This window comes from Eptesicus fuscus, chromosome 15 (assembly GCF_027574615.1).
Source record: "Eptesicus fuscus isolate TK198812 chromosome 15, DD_ASM_mEF_20220401, whole genome shotgun sequence".
Taxonomy (NCBI): domain Eukaryota; kingdom Metazoa; phylum Chordata; class Mammalia; order Chiroptera; family Vespertilionidae; genus Eptesicus; species Eptesicus fuscus.
This window is the reverse complement of record NC_072487.1, coordinates 19,349,890-19,370,342: the sequence shown is the minus strand read 5'-3', so window position 1 is coordinate 19,370,342 and position 20,453 is coordinate 19,349,890. Positions and strand designations below refer to the sequence as shown.

Sequence of the window (20,453 nt, the reverse complement as noted above, 5' to 3'; positions counted from 1 at the left end):
AAGGGCACATACTTAGGTTGCAGGCTTGATCCCTGGCCCCAGTGAGGGCAAGTGTGAGAGGCAACCAGTCAGTGTGTCTCTCTCATATTGCTGTTTCTATCTCTCTCTCCCCCTCCCATCCACTCTCTCTAAAAATCAATGGGAAAAAATATTCTCGGGTGGTGAGGATTAACAATATATATATTCACTTGCTTCCTAAAAGAAAAACAAAACAAAACAAAAGGCTGGTGCTCACTCTTAGTACTTAGAGCTGTAGTCAGCTGTTGTTTTTGGCAACAAGGTGTGGCTGACAAAAGCATGTTCACCCTCCTCCTCCTTCTTGTCTTTTCACTGCCCTCTAACCCCCAAGAGAAACTTAACTCATCACAGAATTGAGGGATCACTCATCTATGACATAGCCTGGATTTCGACTCCAGCAACACCAATTCCTAGCAATGTGATCTTGGGCAAGTTGTTGAGCCTTTCTGAGACTGTTTTATTTTTGTAAAATAGGCATAATTTTAGCTAATTTTCAGGGATATTACAAGAATTAATTGAGAAGCTGTATACTGAACCTAAATACGGAAAGCATTTGGCAAATGCTCATTTACTTTCCCTTCTCCAGGTGGCTTTCCCATCTGCTTTCTCCTCCTCCTGCCATTTTGACCTTTAGTTGGAGTGAATTTACTCCCTTTCTGTTCTCACCTGTTTTGAGGAAATGATTGGATTAAACCCATTCACCCTAGATTGGGACCATGCCTACTACTACTTATGTGTATTCCCCACAGCGCCATAATAGCCAGCACAATGCCTTATGCTCCATTGATTTGGTTTAATTTAAGTATAATCAACAACTTCATGTGTTAGTCCTCCCACAGGTATTTGAACAACAAACTAAGGACTACACCAGTGGTTCCCAACTTTTTCAAACAAAGGCGTCCTTTATTATTTTTTTTCCCTATGGGCCTTGTGTTTTGGAAGTTTCCATTGACTCAAAACACTGAATGTATTAAGTAATAATTTGTTTTCCCATTTTATGACTTAAAGACCTGAGTACAATTAAGAATAAATGCAATAAATATCAGGATTCAGCTTATTTGTATAATGAGATGGTTAGTGTTTTGGGTGACCTTATGTGGTTTTATTGCTGGTAAATATATTTCCATTAGGCTTTTGGAACTACTAAACATAGCTCATGGACTGCTATTAGCACCTTTGTGAGTGACCAGGGATCTTGTTTCCTCATATTGAAAACCATAATTGAAAAGAAAGAAGTCTGTAAAGGAGGAAAGTTGGGCCCCATAGCAAGCCACGGGAGGTGTAGGGTATGTATACGCATATGTATGAAAGGCTGGGGGAGGGAATAGTCAAGGAGGTGTGAAGCAAAGGTATAAATGGGGAGTCGCACTTTCCCATTTATTCCAGTATGTGCTCCTAAATCACATAGTAGTACAGATGAAGGCATCTGTTCCTCCCCGTGCAGAAGTCTGCCTCTACTGGTGGAGATCTTGATAGAAATATTCAACCTTGTAATCACGGTTCATCATTGCCATAATAAATACTGTATAGTGTGTATTTTCCTGGTTCATAGGCATCCTACTCTAGCTTAGGAATCCCGAGTTGGAATTTTGGTTTTGTTAGTTACCAGCTATGTGACCTTAGGTTAGCTGTTTATCTTTTCTAAACCTCAGTGTTATAATCTGTACTCGAAATCATTCAACGCTTAAGAGAATGTTAATCTTAAAAGAAATATCTGAGTAGAATTTCCTGAGAGATAGTCAGCCAACTCATTTCTCTGACCCTGGAATGGTAAATTGGTCTAGTCTCCTTGCATAACAGCCATCGTCGTCTATTGGATTTGGCTTCCTAAGCACAATGTCGTAGAGGATCTGGGACCACATGAAATCTCAGTGGCAAAGAGTACTGCTCTTGATTAGCAATGTCTGCTGTGGATCCTGGCAGGAAAAACAGCTGTACATGGGCCATATTTTTGCCAGCCCAGCGCTGTTAAATCAGACCATCGCAGTGCTCTGTGCCTGGACTATTTGTCTTGGCTCCTTAAATTTGCTTTTACCAAATGTTCCCTGACCATTAGGGGTCATCAAAGGTAACTGAAAAACCACTTCTTTGAAACTCCTTGTATTTATGTGCGCAGATGGTGTTGGGACATTGTTACACGGCAATGTCTTTCAGAAAACTCACAGCAGATGTATATCTAGGATTTCGGTACTCTGAGTAACTATGGTTCTCCGAAGGCAGTTTGTCCTTCATTTATTACATAAATATTTAATACGTATCTACTACCAGGAATGCATTAGCCTATGCATTTTCTAACAGATTCAGTAGATGCTGTCACCCTTGTAACTTCTCATGTTTTTCTCATTTCTAAGAAGCTCACATTCAGCTATGTGACCCCCCCTCTAGCAACTGTATAGGACTTTATAGTGTGCATTCTATGTAGTTCTCTCATTCCTGGCTTTATTCATCTTTCTTGTCTTCGTTTTTCTCTTTGCCCCATTTTCCCTTTTTTTCCAGCCATTACATTGTGTTGTATCATATGTATATGCTAGACATCTTCTTCTAATAAGCAAACGCATAAACAAATCAATCAATATCTAAATCTTTTGAAGATAATGTTGGAGATATACTCTCTTCCCTGTTAACATAAATAGTAAATGAGTTATAATGTATGTAAAAGCACACCCTTCCCCATAAAGTTCTATCTGAATTAAATAATTATAAATAAGACCAGCTGTGATCAGATTTGCAGAGTTTAGTTTTCCATATTTGTCTTTCCCAGTGCTGAAAATAAAGGGATTTAAAAGTTTCTTACCTCATGGTGTTGGATCAAGAAAAGCTTGACATCACTGGCTCAGTATTTAATGCTAGAAGTTGAGGTTCTTATGGGAAACCATTTGAAACGTGGCCAGAGTGAACCCATCTAAGCATGTCAGTCTGGGGCATGGTATCTGCGTATGGATTGTGTTTATTTACATTCTCCCAGTTATTTACATGGTGATCTTTTTTTGGTTATTCTCCTGTGGCTCCTGGTGAAGACATTTTATTATACATTTTTAGGTGTCTAGAGAGTTTCATTCGTGTTCTGCCTGCTCACTTGCTATCAGCTCTGTGAAGTGAAGGAAGAAGCCCCTATCAGCACACACGCTAGGCCGGATGCCTAAAATCTGCACGACAGGCTGCGAGTCTGTGAGCCAACTTGGACTGGATGCTATAGTCCTACTTTTTTGTTTAGGGAGAGTTTTTCCCCTACATTTAGGGAGCCCTGAAGGAGACCAAGGAAAATCAGCCCTGCTGAGTGTGTGCGATCTACTCAAAAGACGAAAGACTGCATGTCTGTATGCATGTGTACATGTATGCATGCAAAAGGCATATATTCAAGATAGAAAAGCAAAAGGTGATGACCTCCCTAGTGGTGTTTAAACAACAAAAACATCTTGGAGTTCCTCACTCTTTATGTCACCTGAGACAAAAGCTTTGTTAAAAAAGAAGAAAAGAAAAGAAAAGAAAAGAACATGAGAAAAGAAAGGAAAAGAAAAGGAGAAAAGAAAGGAAAAGAAAGAAAAGCAACACTGTGCAATCATTTTAGATGGTGGGGGCACAGTATTGCGCTGACACCTCATAGCAGCATACTAATAAGCTGCTTTAGGCCAAAATATCCAGTTAGTTTTCCATCCCTTACGAAAAATGCTATGCAATTGCCAAAGTTATGAGTGGCCATTATCTCACTTTAATATTTTGTCCAGAATGGGGGGTGGGTCTGGGAACTCAATGACCGGAACATTGCCTTCTATGACATTTCACTAATAAGGAGCATTGATGCACTGGGAAATAGTCTCTTTGGAAGTATAGCCCTTTACAGTAATTCTTGTTCATACATCAGGACAGAGGATTAATAGTATATCTGTTCCTCTGTGTACACAGATACAAGAAAACACATATAAACACACACATGCACACTTTGTATATATGTGTGTCATCAATGACTGCAATCTCAAATTGCTTCTCTATAGCCTACCTTTTTTTTTTTTTTAATCCTCACCCAAAGATATTTTTCCATTGATTTTTAGAGAGTGGAAGAGAGAGGGAAAGAGAGAGAGAAATATCGATGTGAGAGAAACACATTAATTGGTTGCCCTCCTGCACGCACCCTGACCAGGGCCTGGGCCGGGGAGGAGTCTGCAACAGAGGTACATGCCCTTGATCAGAATCGAACCTGGGACCCTTCAGTCTGCAGGCCGATGCTCTATCCTCTGAGCCAAACCGGCTAGGGCTCTATAGCCTACATTAAAATATTAGCAAATCATTATGTTTGGTGTTATGTGTTTCACTGATTCACTAATATTCATTGTCCATCTCAAATGTCAAACACCGTGCTAAGCGGCAGAAATAACGAAGACTACTAAAGCAGAGGCCCTCAAATAGCTCACGATCTGGTGTGGAGACAGACATCTTTAGAGTAAACTCAATATAAGGCATATAACTATTTGAATTGAGAACATATAAAAGAAACCCCAAGATAATACTGGTTAAGCACATATGGGATTTACTTACTCACAGGAAAAAAAAGAAAAAAAGGCAAGATGTAATCAGTCCAAGTAGGGTTCCGGAACCAGCTCTTTCTCTTTCTGCTCTGCTTTCCTTAAAGCAAGGTTCCCATCTCAGAACTGTCCCGTTCTTCAGGACAGCAACTGGAGCCTACAGGACGGCAGGAAGGCAAAAGACAGAAGGGACCTTCCCCGGCTAGGTCAACTTGCTTAAGTAGCCTTCCCAGGCGCCCCACACCCTTCCACTTTTATTTCACTGATTACAACTTGGTCACATGGCCCATGAGAAATGTATTCTTTTAACTGGATATATTGCCACCCCAAATAAATTTGAGAAAACTAAGGAAGATGGATATTGGGTGGCCACCAGTTATCTCTGCCCCACGGAGTTATGAACAAAAGGCTGAGGAAGCATGAAGCAAGAAAGCAGTTAACTCTGGAACCTGGGAAAGGCTTTTTTTTTTGAGAAGGAGACAATTTATGTTTTGAAGGATGAATAGGAGTTTGCCAAATAAAGAATTGGGGAAGTTTGCCAAATAAAGTTTGCCAAATAAAGAATTATTTCCAGGCAGAAGTAATAACATGTGCAGAGACACAGAGGGGTCTGACATTATACCTGCCAATGAAGCCCATTTCTTATTCCTCATTTTCCTCTGTTATTAATGATAGCTCTTAGAATAACAGTTTAACTAGTTTTTAATTAACCAAATAGTTATAAGAGATCAACAGATTAAGGTATGTCAACAGCAATTTTCCTGATGTAACTGCAAATAATTTTCCACTTGGACCAAAATAAGAACATTTATCTGATGATAAAGTATTCCACGTTTTAAAAATAATTGAGTTAGAATATTTTGGCATCTTAAAAAGGAATTGATACAGAGAGAGGAAAAGCAGTTGTGTCAGGGCGATGTTTGTCTTTTCAATTCTGAAGTTAAACAAAGCCCATTTAGAACTGACTCGGTTCATATCTTGGGGTCCATGAACATACACCGAGAGCTTTTGGTGGTCTGCCCAAGTCAGCCTGAAAATATGTCACCTTCTATTTAGCTATTCCTAACATCACTGTTGTTTTGGATCTGTGGAGCTGGACTGTTCTTTTCTTAAAACGGCTGGAGAACCATAAGAAATATTTAGGATTAGGGAGATTTTCATGATTATCTTCTTTTTGGCTCCTTTAGAAACATCAGAGCCTATTTAAAAAATTTCCAGAGAAACTTAAAGCTTTTGAGAAACCTGAAATTTCTTTAATTTGATAAATAAACCTAGTTAGCTTTGAGATACCTGAGAGTGTAAATTCCCATGCCCACTGCCCACCTTGTCCTTCCACCGAGCTGAGTATCTTCCCAACTCCAAACAAAAGCAGCAGAGGCAGCGATTCTTGGAATACTGCTTAAATTAAGATCGCCATGTTTCCTCAAAAGACTCAACCCAAAAGAGATCAGATGATTTAATCTTCTGATATTTTGATGTGTGGTTGTAGTTTGTTTTGCCAACTTTGCTTTTTGCTTACTTTCTTTTTTAAATTTTTATTTATTTATTTTAGAGAGAGAGAGGAAGGGAAAGAGGGAAGAAGAGAGAGAGAGAAAGACATTGATTTGTTGTTCCACCTATTTCTGCATTTCATTGGTTGATTCTTATATGAGGCCCGACCGGGAATCAAACCCACAACACTGGTATATTGGAACAACTCTCCAACCAACTGAGCTACCTGGTCAGGGCCTACTTTTTGCTTACTTTCTAATTAGCTAGTATCTAGGCAAAACTAAAATATATTATAAACCCCATAGCAACACGTCCCCTTTTCCTAGTTAATCTGAGTCTTTATTTATATCTCAGCTCAAAAGATGCTTCCTTAGGGACATCATCTCTGGCCTCTCAAACCAGATCAAATTCTCCATCGCTTATGCTCTTGCAGTACCTGGTTCTGTGTTTTATAGCTTCTATGGTGATTATCATTGTACAGTATTGGTTTTGGTGATTGGAGTAATGGGTGCCTCCACCACGAGGCTCTAAGTCCCAGGAGCTCGGACCCCGATGTGCTTAAACTCTCCATTGGATTTCGTTCCTCGCACTGCGCCTGGCCCATAGCAGATCTTTGATCATTGTTGGCTGAATGATTAAAATGCCTTTTTGGTAAATAAATTACTTCTGCACTCCCATTCCACACTGTGCTCAGACATGAGAGTGAATACAGAAGTTGCTCAGCTCAGGTGTGGGTTCATTTGGAAAATAACTTTGCTGCAGTCATAGAGAAGCACACTGAAGAAGTCTTAAGCCAGCATGTGCTTGGCTCTGCATGGACGGCGGTTGGTGGCATGCTGACGTGGCCGCCCTGCCGCCTCTGAAGCTACTGAGGGGCATTGCTGCTTCACAGTGAACCCCAGATGGAGTTAGCCTCCCTTTGCTTCCCACTTAAGAGCCCAGCACTGTGTTTCCTGAATGACATCTTTGCATTTCAAAAAATGTACAACTGTTGAAGGACTTGGTGCTTTGTCATCTGTTTTAAAAGATACCTGTGTGGCCTGGCTGGAGTGGCTCAGTGGACTGAGCATAGACCCATGCTCTAAGATATCCCCTGTTCGATTCCCGGTCAGGGCACATGCCCCGATGTTTCTAGCTCTCTCCCTCTCCCTTTCTTTCTAAAATCAATAAAAACATATTTTTTTAAAAAGATGCCTATGTGCTTTTAATGGAAAAAAACACACACATTAACACATTTAAAAACATAGTATATTTATAACACAATGTTAAATAATTATATTTTTCTAGCCTTTCCCTAAACATGTGTTTGCAATTATTAATTAAAGGTACATAAAAGAAAAGGGCATGGGGGGGGGCAAAATGGGGGGATAAGAACACATATGTGATACCTTAATCAATAAAGAAAAATAAATAAATAAAATAAAAAAAGAAAATTGGGCCTCAAAAAAGATTTTTGAAAGACAAGACAAATTGAGGGGCCCCTTCAAATGTTATCACCGTTCTCATTTGAGTTTGTCAAAGACAGTAGTTGAAATCATTTGGGAGTGGAATATGTCTTTTGATATTAGATCTAGTGAGAACTATAGATATACAATGGTGGAATTAAGATTTGAATCTTTTTTTTAACTTGAACATTAGAAAGGAAAGAGTAAAAATACAAATGAGTTTGCCCATATATTTGATAAATGCTTGTGATTTTGTTAAGCCTGACTTGGACTAAGTATAATATTTTGATAGATGCATTTAGAACTCGGCTACTGATGAACTAAGTGACCTTGGCAAGATTCATGACCTCACCTATAAAATGGCGCTATCTCACATGATTGTTTTGAGAATTACTGAGTTATGCGTATTGTGCCTGGTACAGGCCAGGCCAGGCACACAGCAGGCTCTCGGTGCTGGTTATCTCTGCTGCCCTGCGTGTCAACCCTCCTCTCCCACCACTCACACATACATGAGCCTTGTTTCTGTCGGCTGATTCTGTGATTCCCCTTCTCTTCTCGTAGCTAGAAAAATAAGGATTTTCATCATCATTCAGCAAATATTTATTGAAGTCCTACAACTTGCCAGGCACTGTTTTAGTTGCTTGGAATACATCAATGAACTCAAGATACAAAACCCCTACCCTTATGCATCTTACATTCTAAGGAACATATGGAACATATAGATTATTCATTATATTTCTCTTGTTACAGTAACCTCATAGTTTTATTTTGTGTGTGTGTGTTGTGTGTGTGTGTGTGTGTGTGTGTGTGTGTGATTTAAGTGAATCGCAATTATTGACAATGGGAATTATTTTTGAATGAAGGCTCTATAATATCAATAGTGCCAGATCGTCCTCTCTCTCACACCTTTCCCCCTTCCTGATTCCCCCCTTCCCTTTCTTTTTTCTCTCTTTCTCCCTCCCTCCTTCCCTGCCTCTCTCTCCTTCCCACCTATCTTTGTGTTTGTTTATTTGAGCTATAAAAACATCTTTACCCATGTTGTTTTTTTCTTCCTTAGCTTGATTCAAATTCCAGCTGAATTCAGTCCCCTTCACAGGAATCATGTTTTATGCCTCCTCAAAGACAACGGGGGGACCCAGGGTCCGGCAGTAGGCACCTGGTTGAATTACACATCTCTCTTTCTTGTTAGATTGTTGGCTGTGATCACCAGCTGGGAAGCATTGCCAAGGAAGATAACTGTGGAGTTTGCAACGGAGATGGGTCCACCTGCAGGCTGGTCCGAGGGCACTACAAATCCCAGCTCTCAGCAACCAAACGTAAGATACTACAGAGATGGGGCAGTCTGTGGGCCTTTAGACTTGTTAGCTCCTCCCCCTCCCGCCCCTGCTTAGCTCCCCCCAGCAACTAATGAGTAACACCTTCCCCAGAATGAAGACAGATCTGAAAATATTGTGAAAAGATTCATGACCCTGCTCTGTGGATTAGTTCGAGTGGGATAAATCAGGTCACCCATTGCAACCCCAAGGAGGAAACCTTCCCTTTTGAGACACCTTAGGAGCATCTAGACACGAGCCTAGATACACTCTATGTGCAGGCATGAGCTTGTTGCCCAGCCTGAGGACAGACTGCATCCCTGTTGCTCCCTCACATATAGTCTGATGTAGGAGATGGAATATAGCAGGGAGCATGAGCAGATCAGAGCAAATCCACTCTCACATGGTGAAATCACATGGTCTTCATTTACAAAGGGACTTTTGATCAATGTTGATCACAGGTTTTTTTTTTGTTTTTTTCAGAATTAACATCAGGCAGCGATTATGTGAAGCCATTCGTTGCCTTTTTGTCCTAATCTCTCTGCACCAGCCCAATAAATGTATGCTTACTATATACCTGTGTGTGCTGGAAACTTTACATCAGGCGTCCTCAAACTACGGCCCATGGGCCACATGCGAGTGTTTTTGCCGTTTTGTTTTTTTACTTCAAAATAAGATATGTGCAGTGTGCATAGGAATTTGTTCATAGTTTTTTTTAAACTATAGTCCGGCCCTCCAACGGTCTGAGGGACAGTGAACTGGCCCCCTGTTTAAAAAGTTTGAGGACCCCTGCTTTACATGACCATCTCATCTAACCCTTACAGCAATCTTTTAGCATGATGCTGTTTGTCTCCATGTTGCAAGTGAGATAACTGAGGCTTAGCCATGTTGTGTGACCTGCTCAGAGTGACACAGCCCTAAAGTAGCAGAGCCAAGAGCCGATGGTCTGATGCCAAAGCCTAAGCACGTATTCACTCCTCTGCTCTGTCCCATGGGACACGGTGGGACCTTCGTAAAGCAGTTAGATGGATCAAGGCAAGGAGCCTCAGATATCTGCCTCGCTGGGTCCTGCTAGGGGAGGTGGTATATGTTCTCATAACATCTAACCCAACAACAGAGTCACACATCAGTGTCATTCTGTGACAATCACTGTGCTTGGTACTGCAGCAGAAGTTGACATAAATAAGACAGCCCTTGTACCCAAGGACATGCCACGTTAGAATAATTTGACCTTGCTTGGCATATTGTCTCCAGAGTTTGCCCTTATCCAGAATCCTTCAATAGATCCTTGATCGAGTCTCCTCTGGCTAGGAAAATGAGAATGAATATCTTTACTAAATGTGGCTTTGTTCACTTTACTTGTTGACTCGGTGGAGGAAAACAATGGACATATGAGAGGTTTGTGGCTTTAAATGGACTTGCAGGTCAAGAAGAAGGGTAGTGGGTACTGGAGAGCTATTCCGAGAAGTCGGGAAAAACCAGCTTGCCAAAGAATTAGGCTCTAGGGGGAAGAAGGTGGCAAGAAAAAAAGCTAGGGCCTTTTAAACACATGACACATTGGAGGCGCCAGCTTGCGGAACTCTCCACATTCTAATACCCCTGCAGGCAGTGAAAAATGTGATTTTGAAAAAAAAAATCTTTTTAAATATTCTGGCAGAGAGAATGAACGATGAGGTAAGTTAGACATTGATATAGTACATTCAGGCAAGATTTTTTTTCTTTGGTCATGTTTGGTAGCATTTCTGTAAGATGAAAAATTAAAGAATTTAGACGATGAAAACCAGAGAAGGACAGAAAGGAAGAGGCATAATTCTTTTGTAAATCTCTGAAATCACGGTGAGATATATTGGGGGGGGAGGGGGAAGAGAGAGGTACATTTAGAAGGTCCCTTTAATAGAACTCTTTAAGGAATATAAAAGAGTTAAAATCTTTTTACTTGAGTCACATAACTGAATCATGCTCATTCTCTAGGAATCTAAACATTTCTATTAGGCACAAAAAGATGGCAGGCATGTGTGCAGTACCTGCTGTATCGCAACTGCTGAGGGCCTGTTTTTCCTCCCTTCCTTCTTGTGTCCCCCGCCTTCCCATCTTCACGGAGGAGCCTGGACACGCCCTTTGGATAGATGTTCCTCTTACCCTCCTGGTAAAAGGTGACCCGGGACCTCTGGGGCCAGAATCACTGGCGCAAAGGTGGGGAGACTCTGAAGGAACAAAGTGGAGCAAAATGAGAGCCATAAGTCATCTCGAGGTCTGCAAATAGACACCTCAGTGCAAACCGCTCTATTCGAGAGCGGCAGCGGGTAAATTACATAATCCACAGCCCGATGATTTTCCGTAATGACAAAACGCAATTGATTCGTTTACCTTAGCGCTGATGATGCCTCCTGACAAAATGATTTATATCAATAAAGCCCAGCATGTGCGTGCACCTCACCACAATCTATAGCAGATGCTGAGCAAACTGCCTCGCTTATGTTTTCCCCACCCCAGAAGAACCTTCCGCCCAGATTTACAGGCTGCGGGGTGACCCCCAGGCAGGGAACAGGGGGCCGCTCGGCGGGGCCCCGTGTGCTGGCCAGGTGAGCAGCTTTCCACCCGTGAAGGCCCGGACACTACTGCCAGGTCCCTCCCCGGGCTCTGCCGAAAGCACTGGGAGCCAGCCGCATGCTCTTTCGAACTCCCAGCACTCGGATTCCCCACATTGAACTCATTTTCTTCTGAACTTACATCCAACTTTTTTTTTTCCCTGGTGTTATCAAGCCCTGGGGGGGACAAAGGAAAACCAGAAGAGGGGAGAAAGACCATGGTGGAAAGTGCCAGAAGGAAAGGGGGAGCAGGAGGAACTTACACATGGCTTCCCTTAGCTGGCAAATGAAAAAGAAACCCTATTTGTACTAGAAGACATGATTTTTTTTTTTTTTTTTTTTTTATTTTTTTGCCTAATACAAATGCAGACAATGGGAAAAGAGCTAGGTCAGGCTCTCCTTCCCCCCTTTCAGAAGAGAAAGCTGTCCACTGAGAGCATTCCGTGTTTCCATTCATCCTGGTCACTTTGCTTCTATTTCCCCAGCCCAACAAAAAATAATCAGATTTAGCTCACACTAACTTACGTTTGGTTCTTGGCATTAAAGACTCATTTCCCCCCAAATTTGACTGGCTCGTGCCGTATTATGTATTTTCCAAGTCTGTTCAGAACATACGTAGACCTAGAGCCAAGCCTATTGGCTATCAATTTGATGTCTCCGGCTTTGCAAACCTCTGATATGTATCTGCGTGTTTTGAAATCTACTGGGTATCCTAAAGCTCTCTCTCTCTCCACCTCTCTTGAGTGGCAAGAGCTGGATACACTAATTTATATCAAGATCAAATGAAGCTCCTAATGCTTGGCTTCGCTTCTCAGACTGTGGCTTATGCTGATTTATAATAACTATGGGTAAATGTTTTCCTGGACTATTATTTTGGCTCAAAGATTTTGAGGTAAAGGATGTTCATAATAAAACACAGATCTATATATTATAATGTGAATAATACATAGGAATGTTTTAAAGAAAGCACAGATTTTTAAAGAAATTTCTACATTGAACTTCAGGTTATACTCACAAGCTACTCATTCATTCATTCATTCATCATTCATTCATTCAGCAGAAGTTCACTCATTTATTCGACAACAAGTATTTCTTGGATACCTGCTATGTGTTAAGGAACTATTTTAGTACTGGAAACATAAGAAAGAACAAAACCGATGAAAATCCATTTTCCTCAGGGAGCTTACATACTAATGTGAGGGACAGACATGTTCAGGGACAAAACAAATAATGAAATAAAATAATATATGTGTCATATGGTGATAGGAGAATAGTAAGGCAGGAAGGAGATTGGAAAAAAAGTAAGGCAGGGAAGGAGAAGAATTGGAGATTGGGTTTGCTAGCCAAGGGTGTTTGAGGGTTAAAAAGGTTAGTAAGAAAAGATTCACTGATAAAACAGCATTTGAGCAAACATCTAATGTAGGTACAGGTGGCGCACCACACACAAGTCAGGGAGGAGAGAATTCCAGGCATAAAGAACAGCAAGTGCAAAGGTCCTGCGGTAGATGCATTCTTAACATATTCCTTGAAGCAAAGAAGCTTGTGTGTGGTGGAGAATGGCACCGATATTGCAGGATTTTATAAGGACTCTGGCCTTTAATCTCAATGAAATGAGAAGTCGCAGGAGGAATTTTAGCAGGGGGATGATTTGTTTTAAAGGGATCCCTCTATCTACTATGCTGAGAGTAGGTTATAAGGAGTCCAACTGTGAAAGTAAGAAAAGCAGTCAGGAGGCCACTACAGTGAGCCAGGCCAGGGATGATGGTGGACCATGGTAGTAGCTAGGAAGGTGGTGAGAAGTGTCCCAATTCGGGATAATTGCATTTCTTTGAATCTAAGACATCATTGCTTGAAAGATGTTCCATTATTTTATTTTTTAAATATATTTTTATTGATTTCAGAGAGGAAGGGAGAGAGGGAGGGAGGAAGGGAGAGAGAGAGAGAGAGAGAGAGAGAGAGAGAGAGAGAGAGAAACATCAATGATGAGAGACAATCATTGATTGGCTGCCTCCTGCACACCCCACATTGGGGATCGAGCCTGCAACCCAGGCATGTGCCCCGAGTGGGAATCGAACCACAACCTTCTGGTTCATAGGTCGATGCTCAACCACTGCACCACGCCAGCCAGACTGTACTATTATTTTATACATCACTAAGAGAGAGAGAAAAAAAAAGCTGCCATTGAAATTAAGAAACTATGATACTGCCTTCTGATCACTTAGGGCTTTTACTTCATAGCTACTACAAGGTCTATTTTAAACTTAGATATATTTTTAGCCTATACTATATTGCACTTATACATCCAGAAAAGGAAAATAAAACTGAAATAAATTAATAATTTGATTAAAACAATTAAAAATTTTCTCAAACTTCAATTCTTTTTAATCCCTTTAGACTCAGTCAATTTCCACATCATCAGGGTACTTGTGATACAGTATTTTTAAAAGAATCCAAAAAAGAAATGAAGTCCATTAGTATTGGGCTCTTTTGTTATAAATGATATACAATAAACTAGATATTTAAAGTATACAGTTTAGTGAGTTTTCACGTGTACATATACCTGTGAAACCATTACCATGAGCATATCCATCATCTCAGAAGTTTTCTTGTTCCCTTGTAATCCTTCCCTCCTTCTCCCTCCCGCCCCGTTTCCATCATTAGATTTCATTTTGTAGAATTTTATAAAATGGTATTATACAGTACATACTCTTTTTCCATCTGGCTTTTTTTCATTCAGCTTAATTATTTTGAGATGCATTCATGTTGCAGCAGGTATCAGCGGTTTATTTTATTTTATTGCTGTAATAATTCCATTGTATGGACAAATGCTTTCATTTCTCCTGGGTAAAGTCCTGGGATTAGAGTGGCTGGGACTGTATGGTAGATGTATGCTGAGCATTTTAAGAAACCGCTAGACTGTTTTCTTGAGTGTCTTGCTATTATGCTTTTCCACCAGCAATATCTGAGAGTTTCACTTGCTCAGCACTCTTACCATAGCTTGACATTGTCAGTATTTTTTATTTTAGACATTAGAATAGGTGTGTAGTGTTATCTCATCATTGCTTTAATTTGCATTTTTCTAATGGCTAATGATGTTGAATCTCTTTTCATGCTGTATTCCAGTGGCTGCTGCAACAAATGACCACAAACTTAGTGGCTTAAAGCAACACTCTTATTTTGTCGTTCTGGAGGGTCAAAGTCTAAAATGGGTCTTGCTGGGCTCAAATCCAGGTGTTGGCAGAGCTGTGCTCCTCCTAGAAGCTCCGGGGAAGAATGCCTTCTCCTTTAGTTTGATGTTGCAGCTTCTGGAAGCTATCTTCTTTCCTTGGCATCTTCAAAGCCCAGCAGCGGAGCATCTTCGGATGTTACTGACTCTAACCTCCTCTTCTGCCTCCCTCTTTTAATTTAAAGAATGCTTGTGACTCCATTGGGCCTACCCAAATAATCTAGGATAATATTTTTATTTTAAGGTCAGCTGCTTAGCCAGCTTAATTTCATCAACAACCTTAATTCCCCATTTCCATGTAACATAATATATTCACAGGTTTGGGGTACATCTTCGGCAGGAGGAGGAGGGAGGGTGGCAATTATTCTGCCCATTACAAATGTGCGTATTTCCTCTTTGGTGTGGCGTTAAAGTCTTTTGCCAATTTTTAAAAATGGTGGTTTGCTTTCCTACTGTTGAGTTTGAGAGTTCTTTATATATTCTGAATATAAGTCCGTTGTCAAATATGTGATTTGAAAATATCTTTTCTCAGTCGGTAGCTTTTTATTTTTTCCCCAAAATTGCTTAATGTTATCTTTCCCAGAGCAAAAGCTCTTACTTTTTATGAAGAACAGTTTATCTTTTTTATCATTCATGGATTGTATCTACATTTAACGTCATGTCCAAGAATTTCTTGCCTAACCCCAGGTCACAAAGTTTTCTCCTATGTTTTTTTCTAAAAGTGTTAGAATTCTACATTTCATCTTTAGATCTACGACCGAGTTCCAGTTAATTTTTGTATAAGGTGTAAGGTTTATATCTAGGTTGATTTTTTTTTTTAAATTAGGATGTCCAATTTTTTTCAGCTCCATTTGTTGAAAAGATAACCTTTTCTCCTTGAATTGCCTTTTAAGATGTCAGAAATCCATTGGCTGTTTCTGTGTGTGTCTGTTTCTGGAGTCTATTCTGATCTCTTCACTGTATCACATTATCTTGGTTACTAGAGCTTTAAAGCAAATCTTAAAATCAGGTAGCTTGATTTCTCCAACTTTACCCTTCTTTTCAAACTTATTTTGGCTATTCTATTCTAATTCCTTTGCCTTTCCCCATAAATTTTACAACCTATTTTTCTCATATGTACCAAAAATCTTGCTGGGATTTTGACTGAAATTATTTTAATTCTACAGATTGATTTAGAGAGAACTGACATCTTTACTATGTTCAGTTGTTCAACCAATGAACACTTCATGTCTCTCCATTCATTTAAGTCTTCTTTAATTTCTTTCATCAGTCTTTTTTAGTTTTAAGCATACGTACTCTTTATGCTTGAGTTGGATTTATACCTCATAAATGACATTGTATTTTTTATTTCAGTTTTTGTAGTGTTGCTAGTTTATTCTTGGCCACGTATTTTGTGAACTTGCCAAACTCATTTATTAGTTGTATGAGTTTTGGGATTTTCTACATAAACAATCATGTTATTTACAGATCAGGATGGTTTTACTTCTTCCCTTTTCAATTTATAAACCACTAGTTATTTTTATGGCCTTACTGCACTGGCAAGGATGTCAAATTCAATGTTGAACAGAAGTGGTGAGAGTGAATAACCTTACCTTATGTCCATTCTTATTAAGGGGAAAACATTCAATCTCACTACAGAGCATTATGTTAGCTGTAGGGTTGTGTTTTTTTTTCATAGATGCTCTTTATCACTTTGAGGAAGTTCTTATCCATTCCTAATTTGCGGAGAGTTATTATCATAAATAGATGTTGAATTTTGTCAAATGCTTTTTTCTGCCTCAATTGATACCATCAGTGGTTTTTCTAAGACTTTTGTGATGGATAATATTAATTGATTTCAAAAAGTCTTGCATTCCTGGAGTAAATTCTACTTGTTCATAGTGTATTATTCTTTCTATAGATCACCGAGCTTCATTTGCTAGCATTTTGTTTGAGGATTTTTTTTGCATCTATGTTTATGAGAGATCATTGTCTGTAGTGTCCTTTGCTTATGCTGTCTTTGGTTTTGATACAAGTGTAATATTGGCCTCAAACAATGTGTTGGGAAGTGATTTTTTCTTTTCTGTTTATGGAAGAGATTGTATGGAATTGATGTTATTGCTTCTTTAAATTCTAGGTAGCACTCACCAGTGAAATTCCCTGGGCCTGGAGTTTTTTGTTTTGCTCTGTTTTGTTCTTACACTTAATTTTTTAACATATGGAATACAGTTATAGTAACTATTTTAATGCCTTTTCTGTGTTTTGATTTGATTTTTCTCTTCTATATGGGTTGCATTTTGTTGTTGATGTTGTTGTTTAATTTTCATGCCTGGTAATTTTTGACCTGACTCCAGACATTGCAAATTTTATCTTGCCGGATACTAGGTATTTTTGTATCCCTAGAAATATTCTAAATTTTGTTCTGGAAGCAGTTAAGTTACTTAAAATCAGTTTGATCCTTTTGGATCTTAAAATTCCGTAGCTAGGACCAAATCCATGTTTGGGCTAGGGCCAATTGTGCCCTGGCATTGAGGCAAGACCCTTCTCAGTGCTCACTGTCCAATGACAGCCCAGCTGGCGGGATAAGACCCTATTCAGGCCCTAGACGTGTGGCAGATACTCATCCCTATAATTCTTTTACTGGCCTGGTTCTTTTCTTGGCCTCAGGAAGTTTCACCACATGCACGTCTGATTGATTGGTATGAGTGTGCTGCTGGATAGCTATAGGGAGCACCCTTAAATCTCTTGAGTCATCTCTCTCTCTGTGTAGTTTTCTCTCTCTGGTAATCTGTCCTTCAGACTCTCGCCACCTTGATTTTGAACTCTCAGCTTTGTCTCCTCAACTCAGGGAATCCAGTGGGCTCTGAGTCCCCACTTCCTGAGCTATCGCCTAGAAAATCTCTCATGGCAGTAAGGTGAAGCAATGTTAGCACTTACCTACTTTGTTTCTTGACTCTCAAGGATTGTTGACCTTCTTGTTTGATATCCTGTATCTTGAAAGCCATGTTTTCATATATTTTTTTCTGACCTTTTGGCTGTTTCAGACAAGAGATTGAGCCTGAGCCCTACTACTCCATTTGGCAGAAAGCAGAAGTCTTGGTGCTGGGATCTTAATTCAGGTTCCAATTATGTATGTAGAACTAGCCAGATTTTGACTCCCACTTTGAGGATGTTCTTTAGCACTTCTGATTCCTCATCTCCCTACTACCCTCCTAACCGTTTGATTCCCAGAGGTTAAATGAATGTGTTTGACTATTGGAATTTTCTTCCAAGCAGCTGACGCCCATTTTGCAAGTTTGATACTGGCTGTTTTGATATTAGTGTCTGTGCGGACAAAGTATGGCAGATGACTGCCTCCCCCGGGGAGAATGAATATAAGGCACCAGTGATTGTGAAATACATTCTGATTTCATGTAGGTTAAAATATGAAATATTGTAGAATCCATGAAATACGGCTTTTTGACAATAGGACTTTCCAACTGATTGGATGAAAGCATAAAATCAAGGATGGTTCCAAAGTTTTTGACCTAGACAAAACAAGGGCAGGGGAAGGAAGCATCTTGTTTGGCCTGTCCAGTATCCACCCCCCATTGTGCAATCACTGATAAACTAGGGGGAGGAGGGATATGAAGGGCTCATCTTATTTTATTGTGTATATGTTATGAGTAATAAAGTTGGCATGAAGATGAAAAATACACCATTAAAATCTCCTCAAGACTGGCAGACTATATGTAGCCAGCTGCATTAACAATGGCTCTTTCAACAAAAAATAATAATGATAAGATTGAGTGTCAGCCCCAAAGGCTTAGAGCAAAGAGCTTTTAAAAACATGCACTTATCAACAGGTCTAAAAATAATATAAACTCAGATATCAGAATAGGAAATCCTGTCTTTTTAAAACTTATCATTTTTATTATCACCTTTCTCTGATATAGCAATGAGTTATGCAGAAAAATCCACATATGAAAAGATTAAAAATTAATCTAAAATGCTAGAAAGGTGTAGAATATAGATGTATATAGCTGTGTATTTATTTGTTTTTAATCCTAACTGGAGGATATTTTTTCCATTGATTGCTAGAGAGAGTGGAAAAGAGGGAGGAGCGGGAGAGAGAGGGAGAGAAACATGGACAAGAAAGGGACACATTGATTAGTTGCCCTTGACTTATTAAACCAGAGACTCTTCAGTCCATGGGCTGACACTCTAACCACTAAGCCAAAAGAGCCAGGGCTAGCTGTAATTTTTTTTAACCTAACCCAAGGATATGTGTGTGTGCTTTTTTTTTTTTTTTAAGAGAGAGAGAGAGAAACATTGATTGGTTGCCTCCTATATGCTCCCCAATCAGGGATCAAACCCACAACCTAGGTATGTGCCCTGACGCAGCCTTTAGGAGTAAAGGCTGATGCTCCAACCAATTGAGCCACCTGGCCAGGGCAATAACTGTAGATTTTTATTTATTTATTTTTTTACAAAATCTTTTAGGTACAATCCTTGAGAACAATTTTCTTGGAAAGGGGTATTTATAACCCATGTATGTGAAATAACAACATTTGTGATTCCCATGGAAACCTTGTCGATTTAATGGAGAAAGAGGTTGCCTGATCTCTGAAGCAGGTCTTTTAGAGTTGTTGATTAATAACCTGGAAAAATGTCCTGAAGACCAGCATCGTGGTTGGGTCAGACTGGGTTAGGGCGGATGCCCTTGATGATAGAGCAGTGTGCCTTTGGAGGAGAGGTCATCCCCAGCGTTGTGCAAGGAGAGCATATAGCCACCGGCTCACCAGCCAAACCCATTGAATTTATCTCTGAGGGGCCGGTGATGAAACCGACTGCTCACACATTCTCAGAAGTCACACCTCTCTGTGCACAGTACTATCATAGATACCAAACAGTAGAATCCCACAACCCATCCCTGATCATTGAGAATGTATTGTCAAATGAGACAATTATTAATACATATACAACTCAAAGAATGGCTTTTTATCAACATGCAGAAAATCAAATTAATTTTTTTCCATCTTGCTTTTTATCAAATTAAGAACATCATATGTTAAAGTGTATTCTGAGATGTATCAGCTGGTGTTAACAGATAAGACGTAAGCAAAAGCTTCCTTGCATGAACACATTGGGGACACACTGGGTTACACACAGAGTGAAATGGGTTTCTTTGGTCCAGGGCTCCTAAGAAACTAACCAATGTGCGTATTTTCCACACATTTTTTCATTTTAGGTCTCTTTTTCATGGGCCGTCTTGTTCTTCACTGAGTCTCTGGTACCTAGCATGGAACTTGGCACTAGGACACAGTCAAAAACATCTGTGCAATACAGTAATGAATTTGCTGGATGCCTGATAACCTGCCAGTTGTCTGTTATCCCTTTACAGAACCATAGACTAGGCCGTGACGCTCCTATCTCTGGGGCTGTGTGCTGCTGACAGTTCAAGTTTGCACCAGCCTGAGTTGCTCCACATTTCTCTTTGACCAGGGAAGAGTAGAGGGGCATCAGATAGTCCATTCTTGTCTAGTCTATACGCTCCACCTTACCTTCTTCCCCCGACAACCTGGGAGGTTCCTCTGCATCTTCCTCGGGGAGCACACAACGGTTACTGCATCAGCCTAAAGCTGGGCCAGTGCCCCGGCGCGTGGAATGTGAGTCACTTCTCAGCAGAACAAGAGGGAGGCCGCCTGAGCAGTGTGTGGGTCAGAAGACTGCCGCCAACAGAAAGCTTCTCTTTTGCTTGCACTTTACTTGACCTGTGGATAAACAAAGACTTTCTATTTCTAGAAATCCCATTGTTTGAACTGCTTTGAGTTTCTTTTGTAAACTTAAACATCCATGTCTTTATGCAAGGCGTGTAGAGCTCTGGGGCCCAG

The 20,453-nt window shown here is 40.1% G+C and overlaps 1 protein-coding gene across 2 annotated transcripts in view; it reads left to right on the top strand.

The window, feature by feature from the left end:
• Nucleotides 1-20,453, top strand: part of ADAMTSL1 (ADAMTS like 1) — an 882,329-nt gene that overhangs the window by 612,454 nt on the left and 249,422 nt on the right. For both annotated transcript variants that reach the window (XM_028150731.2, XM_008145030.3), the window contains one exon: nt 8,664-8,790. In XM_028150731.2, the coding sequence (XP_028006532.2) occupies nt 8,664-8,790 (127 nt within the window). The remainder of the gene's footprint in view (nt 1-8,663; nt 8,791-20,453) is intronic.